The sequence below is a fragment of the Oncorhynchus masou genome, chromosome 28 (genome assembly GCF_036934945.1).
Source record: "Oncorhynchus masou masou isolate Uvic2021 chromosome 28, UVic_Omas_1.1, whole genome shotgun sequence".
Lineage (NCBI taxonomy): Eukaryota > Metazoa > Chordata > Actinopteri > Salmoniformes > Salmonidae > Oncorhynchus > Oncorhynchus masou.
Window position 1 is genome coordinate 78,848,648 of NC_088239.1, and position 16,075 is coordinate 78,864,722.

At 42.7% G+C, this 16,075-nt stretch overlaps 1 protein-coding gene across 3 annotated transcripts; it reads left to right on the forward strand.

Annotated features, from left to right (window-relative positions):
• Positions 1–15,827, forward strand: sh2d4a (SH2 domain containing 4A). Of its 3 annotated transcripts, none has more exons than XM_064943485.1 (10): positions 1–471; positions 1,273–1,373; positions 1,779–1,969; positions 3,051–3,210; positions 6,260–6,428; positions 7,863–7,995; positions 12,334–12,532; positions 13,313–13,443; positions 14,438–14,655; positions 14,984–15,827. In XM_064943485.1, the coding sequence occupies exons 2-10, from the start codon at positions 1,318–1,320 to the stop codon at positions 15,074–15,076; spliced, it is 1,350 nt and encodes a 449-aa protein (XP_064799557.1). In that variant the 5' UTR covers positions 1–471; positions 1,273–1,317; the 3' UTR covers positions 15,077–15,827. The 3 variants fall into 3 exon arrangements, with proteins under 3 accessions (XP_064799557.1, XP_064799558.1, XP_064799559.1); XM_064943486.1 differs by having other exon boundaries at positions 2–471; positions 1,788–1,969; XM_064943487.1 differs by having other exon boundaries at positions 2–471; positions 1,273–1,969.
• The last annotated feature ends 248 nt before the right edge of the window (positions 15,828–16,075 follow it).

The following is a 16,075-nucleotide window of genomic DNA, read 5'->3' on the forward strand; positions in this document are numbered from 1 at the left end:
GACATTTCAAAACGACTTTTCCCAGTCGGAGCTAGTTTTTTTTTTACCGAGTTAACAGTTGTCTTGAACGCACTGAAGTCAGAGATTTCCGAGTTTCCAGTTGTTTTGAACGCTGCAGTAGTCTACCTGCAATAACAGTGGGTGGGATGGACAAATATTAACATTTGCATAAAGGAGTGTTTTTTTCTTGCGAAACTTATGGCACTTTTGTCCTTCATTTAGGAAATAAGTAACCTACGGAAAACGTTACCGGCAACGGAACATTTGTCATTTTCATTATTAAACCTGCGAAATACCGCTAAATAGTAGGCTACAGGAAAAATATATACATTTGCAGGCGTGACCATCGGCCCATAGTGTGACTCATGCCGAACATTCCCATGGGAGATTTTGTAAACAAGTTATTTTTTAAGGCGTCCACGTCCCACGTATCGGCTGTGATTTCCACTTTCACGGATATATACCCTAGCGGTAAGTACATTTGGATGAACTCCGTAATGAAATGTATGGAACGTATTTTGGTTTACCATTTCAATATCCAGTGATAGTACAAATATATCAACACTGCAAATGTTAAGTCGGCGTAATCATTTACTGCCAGCATAATCTTCATCCATTGTGAATGTGCTTAGTCATAGTTGATTATGGACTTAAGTTACTTTTTTGTTGTTGTATCTTCCTTTAATTAACGTTCCGACTTTAGCTGTTGTAGGTCTGTGTAGTGACGTTTCTGTACTTAAGTAGATACTGGTAGTTAAATGGGCAGGTTGTAGTGAACTCCATTGTATCCAATTACTATTTGAACATCAAAATGACAGCCATGTCTTTACAGTCGACGTGCAATTCAATGTATTTGACGAGTTTTCAATCACTGTTTTTCAAATTTATTTCGCACGGCAAATTCCTATGTCCCGCAGCCACCTTTAATTGTTTGCATACAGTTTGCGACACGGAGCCAAAATAGGCTGCTATCTCACCACGAGATCATTATGCTGTGTTATAGTATACTGTTTCTTCCATGCTTATTAAGCACGAATCACAGTCGACAGAGAATGTGAGAGTTCAGAGACTGGATTATTGTCTTCCTACATACTCGTATGAATGTATGTATGTATGTACACCAGTTGCAACATCTGACCTGTGATGTGAACAAACATATCAGGCAGTGTACTGGCTATACCAATAGAAAATGTGTGGAGAAGGCAGCAGGTACTCTGATGCACAGTTATGATCAAAGCAGCCATTTCTTATGGACATTTCTGTTTCTTTCAGTGGGAATTCAGAGAGTGAATACAGGCATGGACCAGCCTTCATTAGATGACTAACCACTCCCTATTTCAACCGAGAAACTCCCAACATCCAACCAACACCAGGTGTTCTCTGCTAATACTAAACACCAGGTGTTCTCTGCTAAATACTAAACACCAGGTGTTCTCTCCTAACACTAAACACCAGGTGTTCTCTCCTAACACTAAACACCAGGTGTTCTCTGCTAATACTAAACACCAGGTGTTCTCTGCTAAATACTAAACACCAGGTGTTCTCTCCTAACACTAAACACCAGGTGTTCTCTCCTAACACTAAACACCAGGTGTTCTCTGCTTAACACTAAACACCAGGTGTTCTCTGCTTAACACTAAACACCAGGTGTTCTCTGCTTAACACTAAACACCAGGTGTTCTCTGCTAAATACTAAACACCAGGTGTTCTCTGCTAAATACTAAACACCAGGTGTTCTCTGCTAAATACTAAAGTTCTCTCTGGATACTGTTGGTGAGACATTGCAGCTCTACGATGCTCCAGCAGATTTTGACGGACATGTTCATATCACCTGAGCTCCTGGCTGAGCTGAGCGAGGAGCAGAAGCAGGTGTTGTTCATTAAGATGCGTGAGGAACAGGTCCGACGCTGGAAGGATAGAGAGGCTCAACTAGAGAAGGAGGATGCCACTCTGAAGAAACCCAAGAAAGGTATCAGTGTGCCGTCAACACTGACAATGAATGGTTGTGTGTGTGTGTCCCTCATGGCACCCTATTCACTTTCTAGTGTACTACTACTCTGTTTAGTGTACTACTACTCTGTAGTGGCAGAAAGCCTTGTGGTTAGAGCATTGGACTAGTAACCGAAAGGTTGCAAGATCGAATTCCCGAGCTGACAAGGTAAAAATCTGTTGTTCTGCTCCTGAACAAGGCAGTTAACCCACTGTTCCTAGGCAGTTAACCCACTGTTCCTAGGCAGTTAACCCACTGTTCCTAGGCAGTTAACCCACTGTTCCTAGGCCGGCATTGATAGTAAGAATTTGGCCTTAACTGACTTGCCTAGTTAAATAAATGTAAAATAAATAGTGCACTACTTTTGACTAGAGCCCTATGGGGGAATTTGGTTCCATTTTGGCTATTTTTCCATTCCTCTCTCTGTGAAAAGCACATTTACTGTTGGTCTCCTGGGATGTTTCTGTTTTTCTATATGCTAGCTGAGTTATTCTCAACTCCATGATTTCATCACATCAATGGGGGGGGGGTGGAGCTCCAACTACATCGAGCCGCTGTCAGGTCGATATTTTCAAAAATGTACATTCTGGAACCCTTACCGTGTACCTACGTTTTTCTTCTGTAGCTGCCTGCCTTTGTTTGCTTAGATCCATACTTTCTTATAAAACCACCGACTGTTTACTCGTATCCACTGACAGCGACTTGATGTAGTCCGAGGAACACTCCGCCCACAGTCGTTGCAACCCAACTCCACAGAGATTTACATACCGTGGTGTTGAGAAACCCAGCTAGTTATATGCCAAACTGGAGACTAAAGGACATATCGGGATCTCCACTGAAACGTTGCGTTCAGATGTAGTGATGGAGAGTACGATTCACTCCTGTTAAAGTAGTCCAACTGCAGCTGTGTTTTACAACTGTGTTACACTGTGGGAAATGAATTGAGCAGTATTATGCTAGGATTAATGAGCACAGTATTTCTCTAACTGGCTGTGCTGTGTGTGTCTGTGGTGCACGTCTGTGTGTGTGTGTGTGTGTGTGCGCGCATTTTGTGCATCAGCCTCTGTGAAGAGTGTACAGTGGCTGGCAGGGATGGATAGTGACGTATGGGTGTGGGTGATGGGGGACCACCCTGCCGACCAGTCCTACGAGCAGATCTGTGATGACATCATAGCCCAGAGGGCAGCCTGCCAGGCCCAGAGAGAGGCTGAGGAGCTCAGGTGGGAGGAAATGACATCATCACATGCTGTACATTTTTTTTAGCAGTGCAACGTGTTTGTGCTTTATCTCTCTCCTTTGTTGTTGTCGTGCCAAACACCCGTTGTCATTGGCAAAAAATGTTAAAGGTTAAATATGTCAGTCAAAGCAGAGAGAGACCTGACTGTCAGGTCATTAGCCACATATTTGACTCTTAACACTTTAAATAGAACACCTTCTATGGAGACAGACATGGTTGTCATAGCCATCAATAACACCGCTTTCTGACAGGTGGTTAAGCTTGTTGTCTTGAACAGTGGCATATACACTTACTTAATTTACAGACCCTGTAATGGGATGCAGTGGTTGATGTAGGCAAAGTGTGTGTCTATGGTCTATTTGTGGCTTATCACACCAGCCAACACAAAATGACATGTAAGGTAGGCTCTGCACAGATTCTCTGGCTGTCGGTAATACCCACAGGGCTATAGTTTGGTTTAATCTAGACATCGCCCTTCCCAGCCAGGAAGCCCAAGTTAAACATTTCTTCAACTTAACCTCTCTTTTTATTGAGTCAGGCACTGCCTGTGTTGTGAGCTGCACTTAACCAAGATAGTGTTGCATATAACGTTGTTTCCACAACAACAAGTCATTCAACGCTGTGGGGGTGTATGACTTCTTAGTCATGTTTCCCTGTTAGTGTGGTGATAATGATAACCGGCTGCTGTAATAGTTTGGTTGAGCCACAGGTATGTATAACACCAAATTAACCTGCAATCAGAAGACATGGTAACTTGTGTGGGCAGGAAACAATGTGTCATCTCCACCTCTGGTTAGTGCCAAATACAACAGGTGTAGTAGACCTTACAGTGACATGCTTACTTACAAGCCTTTAAACAACAAATGCTTTAATAAGTTAAGAAAAAATAAGTGATAAGTAAAAGTAACAAATTAAAGTTCCTGTGAGCAGGTGGCTGGTGTCACTAAGTCAGAGGTGCTCGTCGTAATGGAATGAATGCAACGCTATGTGTTTAAAACCTTCCCAATTGTTCGATTCCAGCCATTACAAAATGCCCGTCTTACAATGAAGAAGGTGCATAAAGATGGCGGCCACCGTGTACAAATGCCTTTCTATTGCTCAGTTGGCCGTATTCATTGCTCTCCGTGACTTTTTTTTTTTTTGTATCATCGACAAAGCTCCAAGATGGTGGCCATTTTGAGGAAAAAAATTACAGAAGTAGATTGTGATGATTTGCTGTCACATTGAACCATGGATAGTGCTAAAACAATGATGTCCTGTATGAATTCCTCTGTCTTCATGCCCCTTCGCAATTTCTCATTCCATCATCTGTATGTGTGAACATTGTTGTTGAACATTCTACTAAATTGACATCATTCTGACGTTTCAAATTCTTCTCTAAGGCTGGTCAGACAAAAGCCTTACTTAACCGCCCATATGGGTTATATAATAGAATTCCATTTGAGAACATGTTGTCTCACACCCCACTGTTCTGTACTTGTGGATACTTGAGTTCTCTTACTAAGTGGTTTCTAAATTTAAACCTAAAGTAACAACTTTTTTTTACAGACAGTCTATCACAGAATCCTATTTTATTGTGTTCTCTAACATCCACATTCTCCATTTTAAATGAATGTGTTGATAATTCTGGGCCAAATCCTAACTGGAGATCTGTAAAATCGCTGTAAAAAGTTAGAAGCAGCCTCCCGGGTGGCACAGTGGTTTAAGGCACTGCATCGCAGTGCTAGCTGTGCCACCAGAGATTCTGGATTCGAGCCCAGGCTCTGCCGCAGCAGGCCGCGACCGGGAGGCTCATGGGGTGACGCACAATTGGCCCAGCGTTGTTCGGGAGGGTTTGGCCGGCAGGGATATCCTTGTCTCATTGCGCACTAGCGACTCCTGTGGCGGGCCGGGCGCAGTGCACGCTGACCCGGTCGCTAGGTGTACGGTGTTTCCTCTGACACATTGGTGCGGCTGGCTTCCGGGTTGTATGTGCGTTGTGTCAAGAAGCAGTGCGGCATGGCTGGGTTGTGTTTCATTCGTCTCGCTCTCTCTTCGTCTCTCCCGAGTCTGTACGGGAGTTGCAGCAATGAGACAAGACAGTAACTACTACTAATTGGATACCATGAAATTGGGGAGAAAAAGGGGGTAAAAAAATAATAGTAAGTTACAGGCAAGTGTTTAAATTACGACTTGGTCCTCAGTGCCTGCATGTTGGCTGTTACCATCCTGATCTGGATGTGTGTCATAACATTCCACCCTCAGAAGAAGGTCCTCAGACCTTCTATTGTTGAGTCCTCAGCATGAATGTTGTTCTGGAGGCAGTGGTAACTAGCTGATGGATGCTTAGAGTTCTCTAACTCTGATTTTTAACCTTAAACACACTGCTAACCCTAATATATGAAGACCAAAAAGCACATTTTTGTTTTCATACATTTTTACAATGTAGTCAATTTGAGTCAGCAGCTGGCCCATCTCATTGAAATCACTCAGTTCTGTCTCCAGAACAAGCCTCACCCCAATAAATGTCAATCTGCGTGGTGTTAGGAGTGTGTCCTCATAGTAGTTAAAAAATCTGAAGCCCATACGCACATCAAGGTAATTTTTGCTGGAGATGTAAGTGAATTCATGTTAAATAATAAGGTGGACGCTGCACACTGCTGCTTAGGCTTCCAGGCGCCATGGATACTCATGCTCCCAGGCTCCGTGGATGCTCCCAGGCTCCGTGGAGGCTCCCAGGCTCCGTGAAGGCTCTGTGGATGCCTGATGAAGGGTTGAAATGTTATAATAAAATCACCTGGGAGCATTTTCCTGTTTTCCTCATAGTAGTTGCCATGTGCCTGTATGGATAGGACATATTTGTAGCTCTTTTTTCTATCCATGCCTCGAGGTAGGGGATTGTGGACTGTCATTGGAGGGGCCATGGGACTATTTGGAGAGGTGGAAGGTATTTAGATTTTTAGGGAAAGCTTTACAAATCAGTGGACAGGTAAAGATCTACAGGTGCTCGTGTGTGTGTTCTCACTCAATCTGTGTGTGTGTGTGGGTGGTAGGGCGAAGAAGGAGGCGGAGCTGGTCAAGAGGTTCTCCAGTGTGTTGATGGACTCAGAGCGACAGGAGGTGGAGCGACAGGAGGTGGAGCGACAGGAGGTGGAGCGACAGGAGGTGGAGCGACAGGAGGTGGAGCGACGGGCTGCAGCTCAGGAGCAGAGCCAACAGGAGGTGGAGATTAAGGCCCCCCTAGCCCATCATTTTGAAAAAACACTAATTCACATGCCACAGCTTATTTAGAGCGTTAGACTTTTCTTCCAGCTGTAGACTTGGATAGAAATTGTATCTGTCCCATGGGCAGCGCCATTGAGGCAATCTCCATTTTGAAGTAGTTAATTTAGTTTCTCTATTACTTCTACGTTGGCAAACAAACTGAAAGGGTGCATCCTACCACCTAGAGTGTGTTGTTTGAACAGGTATAAAGGCAAGGTCTTTATGGAACGTTTGCTCACTCGTTAATTAATTTGCCGTTCCTTCCTGATGACCTGGATGGAATTGTGTGATCCTTCCTTAACCCATAGGAAATCAAGTTGACTACACGGGCGGTAGGTAGCCTAGTGGTTAGAGCATTGGGCTAGTAACTGAAAGGTAGCTTTTTTGGGGGGGGGGGCATATTTTTTGTTGTTGTGTCTTTTCACCCCTGAGACACCCTCAGGGAGTATGGTCATGACCAGGGTCAGACGTTATCAATGTCAACCCTGGAGTTCGAATCCTCGAGCCATGTTGGGTGGGTAAGGGAGTTGGCAAATGCAAAAATACTAACAATTCACACATGCGTCCAAAATGGTGAAAGACGAATTGGCACTACTACCCATACTAAAACAGCACTAGAGTCACTAGAGTCCCATCTCTATGGTTCCAGCTCATCGGGTCTGATTTGTTGAAATTACTTATTTTTGTGATTTGCTGGATCAAAAGCCTGCACTCCCAGTACTCTAGCTCTCCGGGGCCGCTTGCCTTAAATCTTAAGACAGTTGAACAATTATTCTAAGGTTTTTACAGTCATTGCATCAAGGGTTTTGATCATAAGTACAGTTTGACAGGTTAGATGGTTAAGTATTAGCCCATTGATTAAAATGTCATTCTATAATATTGTCACAGTATGAGTGTTTAAGTTATGTAAACAAGGAAGTTGACGATGCATTGATATAAAACAATTAGCCTCATAGGTGTTGAAAGCTCATTTTGTCAACTTACAGGAACAACTCAATGTTTCATCAATGGTATTGTTTGCCCACATTCTGAAGACAATAACACGTTAACTAAACAACCCATATAATCGCTTTCCAGTTATCGTTCATTTGACCAACTTTTAGAACAATGTCCTTCCTAAACGGTCAGTTGTTTTATACTTCCCCATATAGGCCAGTTCAAAACGATGATTAAATACATTTGTTTGAGCTCATAGCATAACTGTCTTTACACAGTGTTTGAAATTGACTTGATTTACTGCGGGTAAAACTCTGGAGGAGGAAAAAAATGTTTGAACTTTTTGCCAGGTGTGCTCTAATGAACATGACCCTGGTTCAATACCAGTCTTACTATTTGTTTAGCCACTACTGTTCAATGGTGACTTCATTCTCTCCTTCCCCCTCTTTCTCTCAGAAAAGAGAGGCGGAGGAGAGGAGGAGGGCTGAGGAAGAGGTGCGAAGAGTGGAGCAGAAGAGAAAACAGGAGATCTACATGGACTTGAGGGAGGTCAGAGAGGAGAGAGATGACCAACACTGGCAAGATTCATGTAAACACACACACACACACACACTGGAGAAACCCTGAAGCATACGGATTCTAGGTTGTCATTTTTGCAGTCGAGCTTCACATCTCAGAAGATTGCCATTAAAACCGGTGTCTTATAGACAGGTTGGTTGTGCAGCAACAAAACCTTCACGGGTGCAACTATGGGGCAAAACGGACAGGGTTGTCTTAGATTGTTGAAAACATGTCAACTTATATTTAGTCTCCAATATGTTGATTGAAAACATCCATTTGCACAATGAGCACTTGTTGTCTCTCAATTACATTGTTAGTTGTTGGTTAGCTAGCTAGGGAATTCTAGCCATATTAACATTGACATGAAATCAGTCAAAACGCCTCAAAACAAGCCATGGTATCAAGAAGAAGAAACTAGCTGAAACGAGTCACCTACGATTCCCCACATGGTAGTTTCTTGTCATTGTTGGTAGTAATATCTGGCCATCCAGAATAACAACTGACAGACTTCTGCCTGATTTTGAAGCATCGCTTTCATGACGTTGTCAGCTAACCCATCTATTGGACACGCCCAGAATGTGATTCCTGATATCCTTGGAAACCTCGGTCCTCAGCCAGATCCTTGGCATGGCTTGGGGTGATGTGTGTTACTTGCCATTCTTTGTTGGCGCTAATTTTAGAACACTCAACATGATCTCAGAATGGCTGCAAAAATATGTTGACCTCAGTGGAAAAGGTTTTGATTTTGTGAAGGAGAAGACATGTCTGGGGGATCCGTGCAGTCCTATAGTTTACCACCGACCTGAACATCTAGATTGTATAAATAGGAATTTAAGTATTGTATTAATGTTAAATTGGACAAAAGTACATCATATAAAATATGATGATTATTTCCTCCATGGCAAACTCCCAAGTATAATGAATATAGTTCCAACACACAAGTTAATATTTAACCATCTTGTTTGACAAAGATTAGAGCTGACCTTCAGTTGCACTGATTAACAATATAAATAATCATGCTGCTTTGAATGGTTAAAAAAATAATAATAATTCTGTGTGGACATATGTTTGTCTTGTGCTTAGTCTGAAATGTACACCAGTCTTCCACTGTTGCCTCTCTGAATGAGAAAACCCTTTCTGCTGTTTTCACACTTCACACTTAACACTTTAACACCAATCATAAATGGGTTGAAATAAAATGTATGGAAGGCAGGAAACCCCCTTGGGCCTCTGGATAGAGCTATATAGGGCACACCAGTTGATCATTACACAGATGACTGTTTCGTGGCCTTGTGAAACGGTTTGTTTACATTCAGTATGGTAACCAGAAGAATCGTGACCTTGGGACTATAAGGTTATATCTGTTCTGAGATATTGAGTAGAAGCTCTGCGTCTCACAAAGACACGGCAGTTGGAACCAAAAATCTCAAAGGAGAGGACGAAAGGACAGATTTCCACCTGTCTAATGCCCATTGCTCGTGTTTCTTGGCCCAAGCAAGCCTCTTCTTATTGGTGTCCTTTAGTTGTGGTTTCTTTGCAGCAATTCAACCATGAAGGCCTGATTCACGGAGTCTCCTCTGAACAGTTGTCTGTTACTTGAACTCTGTGAAGCATTTATTTGGGCTGCAATCTGAGGTGCAGAGGTGCAGTTAACTCTAATGAACATATCCTCTGCAGCAAAGGTACCTCTGGGTCTTCCTTTCCTGTGGCGGTCCTCGTGAGAGCCAGTTTCATCATAGCGCTTGATGGTTTTTGCGAATGCATTTGAAGAAACTTTCAAAGTTTTTGAAATGTTACGTATTTACTGACCGTCATGTCTTAAAGTAATGATGGACTACTGTTTGCTTATTTGAGCTGTTCTTGCCATAATATGGACTTAGCCCTATTTGGTAAAATACTGTCTTCTGTTTACCACCCCTACCTTGTCACAACACAACTTATTGGCTCAAATGCATTAAGAAGGAAAGAAATTCCACAAATTAACTTTTAAGGCACACCTGTTAATTGAAATGCATTCCAGGTGTCTACCTCATGAAGCTGGTTGAGAGAATGCCAAGACTGTGCAAAGCTGTTATCAAGGCAAAGGGTGGCTACTTTGAATAATCTCAACTATAAAATATATTTTGATTTGTTTAAGTTATTTGGTTACTACATGATTCCATATGTGTTATTTCATAGTTTCAATGTCTTCACTAATATTCTACAATGTAAAAATAAAGAAACCCTGGAATGAGTAGGTGTGTCCGGTGGTAGATTGACATTTCAGAGTCATAAGGTTCTATCTGGGTTCAACCATAAGGTTCTGACACTAAGGAATTAGACATGTTATGTTTTTTAATATATAAATGACCACGTTTACATGTGCATAGTATTCCGGATAAGAGCTCATATCCTGCTTAAGGTCTTATTTGGGATAAGCTGTTTACACGCACCTATAAAGATAGATGGATCTATCCATCTCTGTCGCGCGTTCAATAGTATCCATGTAACCATGAATAAACAGAATATTCCTCATTTAAGTATAAGGGTTAAATGGAATAGTAACTGAAATAAAGACATTGACTGTAGGCCAATAATCTCTTATATGTAGAGTCATCTAATATTAACTCCTGCAGAATTAGAGTATGCATTTCATGGAGTGAAATGTGATTTCAGCATCTCTCGAGAAAATGTGCATGTAATGTTATCTTTTGACACTTATGCAAGCAGACAGTATTTCAACCATGTAAAATATGCCCCCAAGACAAACTGAAGTCTTACCAGTAACGTGTTACGTCGTTTTCTCAGCTTTTCATTTAAAAACCGGTCAAACTGACATTTTGCACAGAGACAATCTTTCCACTGTTTCGGAGTTATTGCGTTTTCTCTCCGGTCCCTAAACGAAACAGACAACTTTACCGCTGTTAACTAGATTATTAATACATTAATTTTATCGATGTAAGACATTATTCTGAAGAGCACTACTTTATTTAGTCTTCTGGGGCAGGCCTCCCGAGTGGCGCAGTGTTCTAAGGCACTGCATCGAGTCCTATCTGTGCCACGAGATTCTGGGCTCTGTCGCAGCCGGCCGCGACCGGGAGACCCATGGGGCGGCGCACAATTAGCCCAGCGTCGTCCGGGTTGTGGCGTCCGTGTCAGCGTGCACTGCGCCCTATGCGCAGTGTTTCCGCCGAAACCTGGAAGCCAGCTGCACCAATGTGAAGTGGTCATTGTGTCAAGAAGCAGTGCGGCTTGGTTGGGTTGTTTCGGAGGACGCACTGGCTCTTGACCTTCGCCTCTCCTGAGTCCGTACGGGAGTCGCAGCTATGGGACAAGACTGCAACTACCAATTGGATACCACGAAAAAGGGGTAAAAAATATATATATATATATTCTAGAAGAGAAGCTGCATGTTTCTTACTATGTCAGAAATTATAGTATGGCCTACCAAATGGTAGGAAATTATAAGCAGGAACTTGCCTAAATTAGAGGTGAAAGTCGCCAGTAGTAAATTAATTATAGTAGGCTAAATTATTATGCTGGATGGAACTGTGCAGGTAGCCGCCTGCTTTTATGAAGTGATTTGTGAAACTGAGCATGAACAGACCACAAAAAAACACAACAGTAAACGATGTTGACATGCCACAGTATTCCGTCTTATATCAGCATATTCCAGGCATCTTATCTGGGTTTCTCATAACCGGGATACAAGCCTTTTCAGGTTATTGTAAACAGGATATGATGTTTTATTTATATGCTTCAACTCAAACTGTACACTTGAGTATCCTGAATAATAATGGGATATTGGTGTGAATGTAAACGTGGTCAGTGATTAGAATAACACTAAGATGGTCAGAACACATCAAATATGTTATGAAATGTATTATGATTATCATACAAATGACTGTCATCACTGAACAACGATGTGGCAACATCATTTACTTTACAATTTCTGACAGGTTTTTTTTTTTTGTTGTTGCTTGCGTGCCATTATTGTTGGCTGAACAGGCCCTGTATTACTGTGAAGGCACAGGTCAGCTCCTGGGTTAAGGGTGTTGCTGGTCACAGTAAGCTCTTTGCCATCTCCCTCTAAGCCTAGGCCATACTTGGAGGGAGATGGCAAAGATGTGTTCTGATTGGTTCGCATGTATTCGTTCAGGCTTGTGATTGGATTGCAGATAGAACCTTATAGCGCCATTTTCAAATGGGTTTATGCAGATCTAACTTTCTAATTTTTCATTTATTTCACTTAATTTTAATAAAAACAAACATCATATTTATGAAGAACCATGATTTTGGTAGGAGTGTGTGTGTGTGTGTGTGTGTGTGTGTGTGTGTGAGAGAGTTTACATGTATGTGTTTTGTTTTCTTCTGTGTTTTTCCACAGTGCGGAAGTCCAAAGCGGCTGACCTGCGGCGCCGGTCCATTGCCAAGCAGACCCGTGATGACCATCGGCGGCAATCGGTCAAGGCTCTGGAGCGAGGCCGTGTAGCTGCCGTCACCAAGGCCTTCGGCGGGGACAGACCTGCCCTCCCGCCCAAACCCAAACCCAGGAACCTTACTGTGACCAGCGACACCCTTAACCCGTGAGCTGACCTGTGCCTTCACAGTAATACAGGGCCTGTTCAGCAGAGTTGGGGTCAATTCCTTTTAAATTCAGGATGGAAACTGAAATTAAAATGTTCCTCAATACTTCTCGGGGAAATGTGTGCATTTGTTGGAATCGGAATGTCCGTTTACTTCCGGAGTTGACCCCAACACTGTTGTTCAGGAGGTCTAGGGTCCAACATTCTAGAACATTCCAATATAAATACTATTGTTGGTTATGTGGAGTAGGGAATCATTCTGCAGTTATGTTGGCTCTATTAATTGCATTTATATCTGCACCGTTAAGGATGTTTGACATTACTGAATACACCCTGGACTAGGCTCGACACCACTGAAACCCAATGGTATCCAGTCATCTGCTATGGCACAGCCCAAACCCCTAGTCCCTTCCCTTAGTGACTACCACTTAGGACTTTGCAGGTCTGAAGGTCAATAATACAACTATTCAATAATAGTTATATTATTGAATAGTTGGTTAAATCCACTCTATATTCACACTGGTATTGGTGAACCAAATCTTTCCACCAGCCTGATATGGTAATGTTTTTTTGCAGTAGTCATCCTGTAAGTACATGTCAATCCTCGTGCTTGTGATGGTTTGTCTCATTCACTGAAAGCTGATGTCTAGGGATTCCCCTTTCAGACAAAGCCATGCAGAAAAACATTGAGCCTTAGAGATTAAACACATGAATGCCTTTCACTGGCTGGCTGACTGCCTGACCCACTTGTTTTTTTCTCTCTGTGTCGCTGCCTGACAGGAAGCAAGGGGTGCGACGCACACTGTCCACCTCCAGCAGGGAGCACATTATTAGATGGTTCCAGGAGGAACAGCTGCCTTACCGAGCGGGTTTCCAGAAGGACCAGAGTCGCATAGCGTCTTGGTTCCATGGTAAGGGGCCAAGTTGCACCGGAAATGTTTCTAAACTGAACAAGAGGATTCCATCTAGAATGAACAACAAATGCAAATAAATCTTAATTCGTTTACATTAGACCGGAAGTCATTTACTGTACGTGTGTGAAGAGACCACATCAGTTCCCATGCCACGCAGCACAGTTGGTTAGAATTAGGTCTGATGCCTCCTACTGTTTGTAATATCTTAATTATACCACAGAACACCCAAGTTTGATCAATTTACTGAACCACACAGTGCAGGGGTAGGCAACCTGGAGTCCCGCAGGTACTGCAGTATTCCAACTAGGCACCAGACCTGACCAACTGAGCTAATTGTTTAGTGATTGCCTAGATTCAACACACTTGGTCTTCCAAAAACGTGAAGTACATGCTGGGCGCTCCAGGACCAGGGTTGCCTAGCTACCCCTGACATAGGTGCTGGGCACCTATGCAAATTCTGCTGCTATACAGCGGGTTTATCAGTAACTCTCTTGCCTTGGGACTTCTGCTATATTTAATACTTATCTGAAAGGACTGGCAGGAGCATGATCAGAGGTGTATTCACTAGGAACGAAACAGGGAGAGACCGACCTCAATGTGTCCAATAGAAACTCTTGTTTTCGTTGCGGTATGTGACTAATGAATACACCCCAGACAGGTTTCTCATGTTGAACGGAAGCAACGGCCCTGTCCAGAAACACCCCCTTTTCTCTACTCCCTAGATGCACTTGTGTAGCTCTGACTGGGTTGCAATATGGAGGAATTAGAATTTGGCCTATCAGAAGGCCAAGTGGAGCTATTGTCATATTGCTTAAACCTATTAAATCCTGTCAGATCTCCACAAGTATCTCAGGGCTCCAGGGAGTTTTTCTGGAGAGTAAAACATGTACATGTATATGGTCTTCAGCTATCCATCCTTAATGTCACATCAGGGTGTCATTCTGACTTGGCAATACTTAATAACTGACCCACCGTTACTTTTACCACCAAGGCATCATTTCGCGGCAGGAAGCCGAGGACTTACTGAGCGAGGGGGAACCCGGGCACTTTCTGGTGAGGGTCAGCGAAAGGATTCTGGGATACGTCCTGTCTTATCGATGCAAAGAGGAGTTTAAACACTTCCTTGTTGATGCGACAGAGGGCTGCTACATGCTGCTGGGACACCAGATCAGATTCACCTCGTTGGCAGAGCTTGTGGAGTTCCATGAGGTAGTGGCACATCTGGAGCCCTTATTTTGTGCTTTAAAAAACAAATGTTGTGTTTGGGGGTTGTTTAGGGTAGCTCTGAGGGTTTTACTGGCAATGGTTGTGATATTTGGTGGTTTTGCCTACTGTAGTTGAATGCACTTATAAGTCGCTCTGGATAGGCATGTGCTAAATGACTAAAATTGAAATAATACAGGATTTCTGTGGGTGGTATGTTGAATATCACCTCTTCTCTTCCTCAATATTGAGACTAATGTACCTTGTTTTGTATTCACGTGAACTGTTGTAGTGGAGCAGAATAATGACGCTTTGCATTTTCTTCTGTCACTAGGGGGAGCCAATCACCATGTCAGGAGGGGAGCAGCTGCTCCAGCCATGTGGCCAGAGGCCTAGTGGTGTGGACTATGCCGACCTCTTTACCTGAAACCCTGCAAGGGTCATGTCCCAATAGTCTAAAACAGACTCCTTTCCTAATCTCCTTCCTTCATGACCACTGGTCAGAAAGGTATCAACAGGTGAATGATCGAGACTAAGTGGTTTCACCTGTCAGTAGCTTTTATAGTCTATGGACAGTAGTCAAGGAGGGAAGTAGACAAGGAAGGAAGCCACTGTAGAATATTAAGACACAACCTTTAAGGCATGAGACGGATCTCTGTGGAACAAAGTGTTTCTACGGGAGACTCACTATGGTTAGATAACCAACATAGCTTTGTTTTTGTTTTGTTTTTTTCTCAGTAGGATTTACAGGATGTTCAGATAGAAGTGTAATGTTTAGAACCGATTACGATGTCTCATGTAGACTAGAACAATAATAGAATAACCTTTTTTTTGTCTGTGTTATCAAGGAGGAACTTCGGTTAACTTCATACTAGGAAATCGTGTCCGATCAAGTAATTCTATTTCTATCTGCAATGTTCAGAAAGTTTCACATCCGTGTTGACTCTTATTCCCCCCCTCCCCCAGTGCCAACTGTCAAGCCATTGACTTTATATTATATCTAGACCTCCTCTATCCCCCATGTACAAAATGAACAGGCCTGTAATATCATTTCTGCTAATGTATTCATAGACAAGTACCAGGTGGCCAGTATTGTAAAGGCACATTTGACAGCGACAACAAACAGTCGCCTGTTTGGGGACGAATCACTTGAATAAATTCTGCACTTTGTATTGCAACTGTCTAGTTGGTTTCAATGCTGACCTGAGGAGTATGGAAGTACTACAAAAAGCACGATCAATGAGTTGGCTAGCTAACTTGCTTAAATATTCTGATTTTTTTTTTTTTTTAAAGATGAGCATGGTGTAATTGACTCAACAACCAAAAACACATCTAGGTTTCGCATTTATGAACCAGAAAATCAATAGTTACGTCTGGTTGTTTATCAAAGTTAGCTGGCTAACTAATGAATCGTGGTTTGGATTAT